A 10903-nucleotide genomic window follows, 5' to 3' on the forward strand; every position below is an offset into this window, starting at 1 on the left:
CCCGAACTCCTTCTTTTCTAATGGGAGCTACTGTCCCCTCCACAGCCAGTGGGGGCATTGGTTCCCCAAGAGGACTCTCAAAACTGACTCCCCTCCCCTACCTCAAAGCCTCCCTACCAGGAATGTGGAGTCACCAAGTCTACGTGACCTTGAGGAATATATAGTCTTTGTTCATTCCACTTCTAGGTATATCCCCAACAGAAGTGAGTGCTGGCGCTCACCAAAGGACATGTGCAAGAATTTGGATAGCAGACATGCCTGGGTGGCTCAGTCGGTTAAGCGTCTGCCTTCGGATCAGGTCACAATCCCAGGGGTCCTGGGTTTGAGCCCTGCATCGGGCTTCTTGCTCAACGTGCTTCTCCCTCTCTCTCTCCCTCTCCCTCTGTTATCTCCCTCACTCTCACTCTCTCTAAGATAAATTAATTAATAAAATTTGAAAAAAAAAGAATGTTGATAGCAACTTTATTCATGTGAGTCAAAAATTGACAAAAAAAACAAATGTCCATCAAGAGAATGAATAAACTGTCATATATTTATACACTGGAATGTCAGTCAGCAGTAAAAACACACTACTGTGCGTCACACAGTAACATGGGTGACTCTCACAAGCAAGAATGAGAGAATTCTTGTGCTTGTTGTGGCAGTTATGTAAGGACATACCTGTGTGATTCTAGAATGGGCAAAACTCATCTAGAGTGGTAGAGGCCAGAATAGTGGTTACCTTGGGGTGCTGACTGGGAAGGGGTATAAGGAGCCTTCTGGAGGGTAGGAAATAGTTCCTATAGTGAGCAGAGTAGTGGTTACACAGGGCTATATGCACATGAGCGTCTGTAGAAACATCCATCAAGGGATGCCTGGCCAGCTCAGTTGGTAGCACGTGCGACTTTTGATCTCAGGGTTCTGAGTTCAAGCCCCATACTGGGTATGGAGAGTACCTAAAAATAAAATCTGGGCCACCCTGGGGTGCAGTGGGTTGAGCATCTGACTCGTGGCTTCCACTCAGGGCTCAGGGAGTGGTCTCAGGGTCATGAGATCAAGCCCCGCATCTGGCCAAGTGCTCAGCAGGGAGTCTGCTTAAGATTCCCTCTGTTTCCCTCTGCCCCCTCTGCCCCTCTGCCCCATGCTCACTTTCTAAAATAAATAACTCAATCTTTAAAAAAAATAGAATCTTTGAAAAACAACAACAACAAGAACATTCACCAAGCTGTGCATTTTGTAGTTCTATGTTCTACTGGGTGCTGTCTATGCCACCATTAAAACAAGTGAATTTAGGATCCTCTGTGCCCCTAAAGGGATACTTAAGGAAAGCTCCCACAATGCCATAGAGTTGACTGTGGCAATAACACAGGAGAATCTAGAACATCTCAGACTCATCCTGGCTTCTAAACTAAAGAGTTAGAGGGAAGGATAGAGAAGGTTCAATATGTCCCTTTGGCAGCTACTTTCCATACTTCACCAGCAACTGAGGCTAAGGGCTGGGGGGGTCCCCGTTCTGTGCTTTCCCTCTGTGACCTTGGCATGGGGAAGGGGTGTGAGCTGAATGCCAAGGGTGATAGAAACCCTGATGCTTGGGCTGTCTTGTGAGGGATTATCAATCTCTATCTGCCCCTCCCCTGGGAACTCAGTCCCAAGACGGGCTGCTCGAAGGCCTAGACCTGGTCTGGCTTCCCTGTTCCTCCAGAGCTGACATTTCATAGGCGCTCGGTGCACAGCTGCCCAAGGGATGCCTGAATCCATGGCCTTCAGTCATATTAATTTCCTCCCACCTGGAGCAGATGACTGATCTCAAAGCTACAGATGTGCTCTTTGACTCATGGGTTTTAGGTGATCCTTCCTAAAAGAGTTGGCATCCTAGGTGAGCTCCTAGCATCTCTGACTTGCTTCTGTCCAATGCAGTTCTGAATCTGCTAGAAAAGACCTCCAGTTCCCACTCTAGCCAAGTTTCCCAGGACCATTCAAAGGTTCCATCCCCACCCCCCACTCCTAGCAAAGAGCTGTGTGGATGGAGACTAGGATGGCAGCGTTCAGTCCCTTGCGGCTGTACTATCTGAATAGGTAGCCATTAGACACATGTAGCTATTACATTTAAATTAAAAGTAAAAAAAAAATTAAAATTTTGCTCGTTGCTCTAGTCAGGTGCTACATAGCCACATATAGCTGCTGACTACCATATTGGACAGGGCAGAACTCCATATATCTCCATCATCACAGAAAGTCTGTTGGACAATACTGAATTCTAGATGATCTTCAGACCCTCTAGAACAGCCTCTGGAGGAGAGGAGGAAGGAAGTGAGGAGGACTGGACCCCTCCCCCAAGTTCCAAAAAGCCACCCTGCCTTATGAATTCAGATTTCAAGTTAGGTTTCATTTAGGGGGAAAAAAAGCTCTATTGCTTTTTAATTTTACAGTGCTTTTTGAAAAGACATTAAATGCAAACCATATTTACTTATTTATAGATATATTTATATTTTTTAAAGATTTATTTATTTGTCAGAGAGAGAGAGCATGAACAGGGGGAAGAGCTGGCAGACGGAGAAGTAGGTTCCCCACTGAGCAAGGAGCCCGATGTGGGACTCGATCCCAGGACCCTGGGATCATGACCTGAACCAAAGGCAGACAATTAACCAACTGAGCCACCCAGGCATCCCACAAACCATACTTAAAATAAGCATATTGCAAAAAAAACAAAAAAGAACAAAAAAAACCTCTCCCCATCCCTTGACTCTCAGGCCACGAGTCACTAGTTTGTGGGAGCTGCACCCGGTCCTACTGGGAGGTCTTGCTTTTTCTCCCAATTAATTCATCTTGGGTCTGGTTCATATCGGTACGTACAGATCGCACAGCAGCCTACGGTCCCAGTGTATGGATATACCATAATTTATTTAGCTATGACGGACATTTAGGTTGTTTCTGGCCTTCTGCTGCTACAGACTTCACCGTAATGGACAAATCCCTTGTATGCATCCTTGTGCCCGTGCATAGATATCTGTAGAATGGATGACTAAGGAGGGAATTGCTAGGTTAAAGGTCACATGCTGAATTGTCCCCCTTAGGTGGTTGCAACAGTGAGTTCTTTCCTCATGCCCTCGGCAGTGCTGTTTGCAGTCCTGCGGGCTTCCTGCAAATTAACCCTGGCTCCTCTCGGGAGAGACCTTCCATTGCCTCCTGCAACCCATCCCATCCACCTTCCTTTTCTTCTTGTCCCTCCCTCCCGCTGCCGACAGTAGTTAACTTTCTCGGGCATTCACCAGGCTCCCAGGGACTGGTCTAAAACTCTGACTTCAATGTCTCATATATTCTTCACCAGTCTCAGGAGGTGTAGAAACTACTGTTGTTCCCATTTTACAGAAGAGTAGCCTGAGGCTTAGCGATTCACTAATTCATGGTCACCTGGCCGTTTAGTAGTGGAACTGGAAGTCAATCCCAGGTCTGCCTCGCTTCAAAGCTGATGCTTATTACCAGTCGGCTTCCCCACGCTCTCCTCTGCCCTTGCCCCTTCTCCTAGCTGTTCCCCCCATGAACAGCTACCTACCTCTCTTCAGTGCCTTCCTTTGTCCCCATGCCATAAGCCTTCCGTTCCTGTTCACTCCCTCCTTCCTACGGTCAGGGCACACGCCTCCTCCTCCACTGCCTTGGTTTCCTCTGTTCTTGGCCTTGGGACTGCCCTACCTGTACACTGACTCTGCCCAGCCCTCCCCCAGGTGCTCACCTTTGCCCACAGGGCTGGGGAGGGAGAAAGCAACGGCTTCTGTCACCTGACCCTACTCAGCCAATTCACGAAGACAAGATGTCAAGTTAATGAGCCTGCGGGCCTCTAATTAGCTGTCAATTACCTCAAATTAATCAACTCCTCGCCTAATTAAGCATTATCGGCAGGTGGGCACAAAGCAGAGCATTGTGTGGGAGCCATGAGAAAAGCCGGGCTGGCAAACTTGGTTAGGATCAGCCCTGTGCACTGCGCCTGCCTCCCCACCGCTCTCAGCTACCCGCCTGGCGCAGAGGCACAGGGGGCCCTCCGCCCACCATGGTCCCTACACCCCGGGTACCCCATGGACCTCCTGGGCAGCGGGCGGACTGTGCCTTATGAGTGGGAGATGCAGAGCCTGGAGACAGGTGGGACAGCCGTTGGTGGAAACTGTGGCCAGGCCGAGGAAGGCCATGTGAAGGGGAGGTCAGCTCCCGGCGTTGGTTAGAGCGGGAGCGGAAGCTGGGCTCTGAGCTGGACAGAGCAGGGGGCCGGAGGCAAGTCCTGCCTGGAATTTCAGGCCCGTGTGGGCAGGCAGACTGGTTTCCAGTCTGGCCTTGCCACTCGTGAGCTCGGTGACCCCAGGAAGTGACTTTACTTCTTTGATTCATCTCTGAGAAAAGTTGAGAATCATTTTTTAAGAGACCTTACTGGATCTTTAGGAAGATTAAATGAGATGATGCCTGTGAAACACTGGCCCCGTGTTAAGTGTTCAATGGTTTTTAGGAGTGACTGAAGCAGGTAGGTGGGTGCCTGATCAGAGAACCATTCAGATGTGCCGTGTGTCCCCAGGTTCTGCAGTACACCCCTGAAAAAGATCAGCGGGGTGCCGAGGACGTGCTGGGTGCTGGAAGCTGGGGTGTCCTGGCTATATCCTGCTCTCCACCCCTCATGTCCCAGCACCTTCGAGCGTGCACACACACAGCCCTGGGCGCCATCCGGAGCTCCCCGGGTGTGGTAACCACAGGTCTCTAACTAGTGACCAGGAAGAAGAGAGCAAACGAGGGCCCCTCCCTACTTGGGTTTGGGGCTGCAGAACATAGAGAGAAGGGCGCATCCAGGCACCAAGTTCATGCCCCCAGCTGTGGTCCTAGAGGTTGAATAGTGTACCGTCTGCTTAGCACAGGACAGGTTGAGGCTGGGGACCAGCTGGCTAGATGTGTGCCCCCACTGATGGCCAAATGCCATCACACCCATCCGATTCTGTGCCCTGATTCCACTCCAATAATCCCTTGAAATCAATGCACCCAATTTCTCATCTGTACCTCCTACCTTGACCCTGGCACAGGACTCCCTCTCCCTGCTTCTTGGGGCAGCAGAGGTCCTCGGCCTTGCTTCTGAGCTTGGAAACATCTTCCCCTTCCCTGACTAAATCACTAAGTCATTTAGCAAATATTTATTGTGCCTACTAATTAAAGCTTGCAGTGTAAAGGGAAGATGGTTGGATAAACACTGACAAGTCACTAAGGCACGCTCTGGAGATGTGAGCGTGATGAGAGGAGCAGAGGGAGCTAGGATTGTGAAGTACCTAGCAGATGCTGGCAGGAGTGGCAAAGCCAGATGTGGGTGCCAATTCTTCTGAATCCTGTCCACTTCCAGCAATCAGGTCTGTGCCCAGAGGCGGGGATGGGGAGGAAGGGTAACCAGGTGGATGCTACCTCCACCTGGGCCAGGGCAGGTGAGGCCTCCCATGGAAAGGGAAGCTTGAGTTGAGCCATGAAAGAGGCAATGTATTCTAGACAGAGGGACCAGCAAATGTGAAGGCCCAGAGGCATACAAAGGACCTAGAGGCTTTGGGAAATAGAGATTCTTTCCTGAGTACGTGAAGGAACAGGAACCTCAGTAAATGCTCACTGCCCGGGGACCAAGAGCAGGATCTCAGAGGCCTTCAAAAGAGCCATTCTAGTAGGGATTGGGGGACCCCTGGGAAGACTTGCCTAAACTCTGACCTGTCTTAGGGGAGCTGAATTCCACAGGGATCGGACCCAGAATTTCACTGAACGAAGCTGATTGAGTGTATCTCCAGAAGGAGAGGTAAGGATCTGGAGCAGTGGGACCTTCCTGAAACCCCTGAAATCACATCATTCTGTAGCCTGCCTCACAGGAGAGAAGCCCGCTTCCTCTCTGGTACCCCTACAACACAGCCCCAAACCAGTGCTGAGTACACGGTGAGGCCTGTGAAACATTTGGGGGATGTACTTTGTTTCTCCCTGTCACATACTGACACGTACAAGCGTGCAGGAGCTTGCTTTAAGCCCAGACCTATTTATGCCTCTGGAAATTTTGGAGTTGAGAGGAAGAGTTCCGCCAGGCCTGGAAGGGAGGAGACGTGCACTGGGAGCTGAGAGGCAGGGCCGTGTGAAGGAGGAGCCTAGGCCGCCGGGCTATGGGCAGAGGAGGCAGCTGCATCCGAGAGATGCCGCAGTCCTGTCTTTCTGGGACCATCCTATCCCAGATCCCATGACGCCCCCACCTGCTTGTGGTCCTTTCTTACTTCAGTAAGTTAGGTCTCTGGACCTGGACCCCACCCAGAATCCTCCATCCAAAGCACCTGGCACGCAGGTAGAGCATAGTCAGAGGAGTCCCAGCCCCTGGGGGGGGAGGGGGAAGGCGTTATACAGACCAGCCAGGCCAGTGGTTCTGATGGAGCCACAAGAACACCCAACTGGAGGGACACCCTCGCAGAGTTAGGGGCTGGATTTTATTATACGAACAGTACAGAGCCCGGTGAGAGCGTCAGTGAGTACACTGTACCTGGGTATACTGTTATGTTTAATGTTTAGGTTTATCAAGATAGGTAATGCATACACAGTTTTTATTTTTTATATTTTAAAAATTTTTATTTTTTTAAAGATCTTATTTCTTTATTTGAGAGAGGCTGAGAGTGAGCAAGAGAGAGAGAGAGAGAGAGCGCACAAGCAGGGGGAGCAGCAGCCAGAGGGAGAGGGAGAAGCAAACTCCCCAAACGAGCAGGGAGCCCGAAGTGGGGCTCGATCCTAGGATCCTGGGACCAAGACCTGAGCTGAAGGCAGATGCTTAACTGACTGAGCCACCCAGGAGCCCCTAAAGATTTTATTTTTAAGTAATCTACACACCCAGCGTGGCACTCATACTCACAACCCCAAGATCAAGAGTCACGAGCTCCATCAATGGAGCCAGGTGCCCCACATAAACAGGTTTTAAAACCAAATTAATAAGGCCGCCTGGGTGGTGCAGTTAAGCCTCTGCCCAGAGTCCTGGGATCGAGTCCCTGAGTGAGTCTTCTTACCCGGCTGGGAGCCTGCTTCTCCCTCTGCCTGCTGCTACCCCTGCTTGTGCTCTCTCTCCACCTCTGAGAAATAAATCAAATCTTCAAAACAAAACAAAACAAAACCTATATAGTTGTTGAGGTTAAGAAAGTATCCCTTCCTGTAAAAGCCTTACTGAATGCCTAATAGTGTTGAGTCACCATGTAGGTTTCCTGCTCAAACCAGAGCAGGAAAAGGACTGCCCTGAGCGACTCTGAATTGTTTTACATTTAAAAAGGTGGTTCCAGCCGAACAGGTGGAACCCCTGACCTGGCCCCCCCTTACCGCGAGGCAACTGAGGCTGCAGAAAGCAATCTACTGGCGCCTGGTTCCAGAAGGTCCCCTTGGGTTCCCGGGCAGCCCCAAGTCCAGCCTGGGCAAACGCTCCCGCGTACCTGGGCTTCAGGCTGGGTGAGCCGGTGTGAACAGGCCGGCACGCAAGCTAAAGGCAGGCCGCTCTCACCACGGGCGTCTAGTTAGAAGGGGGTTAGGACCCTTGCTGCCCGCCCCCCACCCCCACACTGAAGCCGGGGACGAACGCTGCCCGGCCTCGCCGCCCGCCCGGCCTGGAGGGGCTTCCGCGCCGTCACCGCTAGAGGGAGCCAGGGGGCCGCCCGCCCTCCACCGCCTCCGGCTCCGCGAGGCTCCGGCCACACCCGGCCCCTTCGGGTCATTAAGCCTCAGGTCCCTGAACTTGACCCAGGGTCCTGCACCGCGCCACCTGACCCAACCCTCCCCTGCCGCGCTACTGCTCGCCTTGTATACATGAGGACACAGAGAGGCTAGCAGACGAGCCCGGGGTGGCACAGCTAAGGCAGGGCAGAACCAGAAATCCAGGGCGTCTGGTGGGGACCCCTCCGTGCATCACGGGTTCTCCCTCAAGGTCTCAACCTTCCTCGCTGTAGCCTCCTATCCAGACGGGGAAACAGAGGCACAGGGCAATGCCGCATTATACTGTGTGTGGGTGGCCCAGACTGTGAGGCCTAGGCAGGAGGCTAAAGCTAGGAGGCCAGCCCCTTGACAGATGATCGCAGCAGGAAAGCCTGTGAGGGGCAGAGGGTGCCAGCCTGCCTCAAGGTGGGGGGGACACTGCTAGTGACTCTCTCCTTGGGGTGGGTGACAGCTGTAGCCTGCGGTGGGAGGCCGGAGGCCCCACATGCTAATAACTTTCACTCACTGCCTGAAGGCTAATCCCATTACTCTGCCGGACCCTCTGGGACCACCCTCCCTAGCCCTCCTTAATCCCCTGCCTCCCTCTGGGAATGGTCCAAGGCCCTACTCACTGGCCCCCCGCCAGCCCCAGATACACACAGTCCTCACCCCCTCAGGTCCCATCAGACACCTGTGTCCACCCTCACGTGATTCCTGGGGGCCCCAAAAGAACAGCCAGGAGGGCTGGAGGCCCAACCTTCTCCATCTGCCTCCCCTGTTGGCCCTACCCCTGTCTGCCTGTCCCCAGGGCGCCTTCCCCAAATGGCCTCCAGCAGGGCTGCAGGTTTTCAGAGCCTCCCGTCCCCTTCTAAGCAGGCTTCTGTTGTAGTTTCTATTGCGGGCATCGTCCGGGGAGAGCTGAGGTCCCTGGTATTTTCATCTGTAGAGCAGACACAGCAGCACCCACGTCATGCAGTCTTCTACTAATGTGAGATGCTACGTAGCAAGAGTTGAGGGCAACCCCTGGCCCAGAGGGAGCACACTGAGGGGTCTGTGGCTGAGGTAACTTTTATCGGCCGGGCGGCCAGGTCAGATACATAAAGGAAGTAGATTTAGTCTGTGTTTCCAGAAGGAAGCCTCATGGCCTGAGGCCCATGTTAGCGGGGGCCGCCCTGGACTCACAGAGTCCTCACACTGAGGTGGTCGGAGCTCCTAGTCCGGCCAGGTATGGGCTCTTACTCTGCTCCTTCCCATGCTCCCCCGGGAACCGAGCCCAAGAGCTCAGGGGTTCCAAGGCCTCGACGCCCCCTCAGGAAGCAGACGGGAAACTCAGGGGTAGAGACAGCTGCGTGGGGGCTCCCGAGTGGTGGGGTCGGTTCAGCCACTGACTCCTAGTTTCGGCTCAGACCATGATCTCACGGTTGTGAGGTGGAGCCCTGTGTCGGTCTCTGCGCTCCTCACAGAGTCTGCTTCTGATTCTCTCCCTCTCCATCTCAAACAAAGAAATAAAATCTTTAAAAAGAGTGAGAGAGAGCGCACTACACAGTGGTGGAGCTGAAATCAAACGAAGCTCCGACTCTGGAATTCTCCAGAACGTTTTACTGTTTCTCAGGATCCACTTCTAATGAGGAGGGCTGATGGGTCTGAGAACTGCCCCCCCAAGAAGTAGTGGGCTCCCCACTAGCCAGAAGCATTCAAAGTGATGCTGACAGACAATCTAATCAGGCAGAAGCCCTGAAGTCCCATGACAGGCCCCAATCCCCTCAGCACCCCTGTCACCCACTTCCAGCCTGGGCCAGCTCACTGCCCCCTCCCCAGCCTGGGCCCAAGGGGGCCCCCTTTGGCCCTCAGCCTCCCTCTCCCCTACCTTCTGCTGTTCCTCATTTACATAAATTATCTCTCCCCAATTATCCATCCAGCTGTCCCAACGGTGATCTGTGAATGAATTAAAAACGGAATATAATTTAATAATGGCTGATTAGAAGGAGATTAGTTGTTATATAAAAAGGAAAAGCCAAGAGCCAGCTAGTTGCCCTTAATCTGAGCCAATACCATCGTTATTCAGGGAAGACTACCCTGGCCACCATGAGGCTAGGCAGGCATTGGGGGGCAAGGGTTAGAGACGGGCCCGGTGGGGCCAGACCAACCCAGAGAGGAGATCAGGGTGCTGAGGGCTGGAATTTGAGTACCAACTCAGCTGTGGGGCCTGGGCAGTTGCTGTTACTTTCCTGGGCCCCCCTCCCTCCTTCCTTCAAAGTGGGCTTAGGTGGTTTCTGGGCTCCCTTCTTGCTCTAAATTCCAGCTGCTCTCAAATCAAACCTCTGGGCTTTCCCAAGGCCACAGTGAAAGATCCGGTCTGACCCCTGCTAGGCATAGTACCTGGGCAGTCAGGAGTCTGGTGTTCAGGCCCTGCCTCCCAGGAAAACACAAGAATGGGGGACATAGACCTCCCCAGGAGGGGGTCGGCCTGCCTGGGAGAGGCAGTCAGAGAAGAGACTGGGGTTGGTTACACCAGAAAGGCTCCATAGAGGAGAGTCTGGCCAAGAGGAAGAGGGGTGAGTGCCCAGCAGAGCCTCTGGGCCCCCTTCAGCTCAGCTGAATGACCAACCTGGTGAAGGGGGCATGTCTCTGAGGTTCCCATTCATCGTTTCACCCTCTGCTCACAGGCACCTCATCCAGGAAGCCTTCCCTGATCTCCCCTGCTTTGGCGTCTCCCCAGGGCTCCCATAATGCCCTGTGCTTTCTCAGCGCTCTTAGCACATCTGCTTACAGGCATTCGTCTCCCAGCTTGTGAGCTCCAGAGGACAGGAACCATGGCTTTTTCATCTCGGCCTCACCAGTGCTGGGGACACAATAGTTGCTCAACAACAACATTGAATAAATAAAGATGCCTCCTCCAAAAAGCCTTCTGTGATTGCCCTCACATAGGTTTAGTGTTCCTTTCTATGCTCCCAAAACACTCTGCAATTCTGTCTTTAAAAATTAAGCAAGTCACTTGTCTAGAAGTATTATATATAGACAAATAGTTTCAGATAAAGACAGATAGACAATGAGCAAAGTGGTTTAGAGGACAGGCTCAGAGTCACACTGCCTGTGTATGAATCGCAGGCCCACCACTTACAACTGTGTGACCTTGAACATGTTATTCATTTCTCTCTGCCTCAGTTCCCTCATCTGTAGAATAGGTGTGTTTAATTTCCTACCTCATAGGGTTTTTATG

The 10903-nt window shown here is 52.4% G+C and overlaps 1 protein-coding gene across 1 annotated transcript in view; it reads left to right on the forward strand.

Moving 5' to 3' along the window:
* Positions 1–10577, forward strand: part of LIN52 (lin-52 DREAM MuvB core complex component) — a 138792-nt gene extending 128215 nt beyond the window's left edge. Inside the window, exon 6 of the mRNA XM_032837520.1 lies at positions 10350–10577. Within this exon, the coding sequence (XP_032693411.1) occupies positions 10350–10477 (128 nt within the window). The 3' untranslated portion in view covers positions 10478–10577. The remainder of the gene's footprint in view (positions 1–10349) is intronic.
* The last annotated feature ends 326 nt before the right edge of the window (positions 10578–10903 follow it).

This window comes from Lontra canadensis, unplaced genomic scaffold, assembly GCF_010015895.1.
Source record: "Lontra canadensis isolate GAN:19392208 unplaced genomic scaffold, GSC_riverotter_1.0 scaffold98, whole genome shotgun sequence".
Classification (NCBI taxonomy): Eukaryota; Metazoa; Chordata; class Mammalia; order Carnivora; family Mustelidae; genus Lontra; species Lontra canadensis.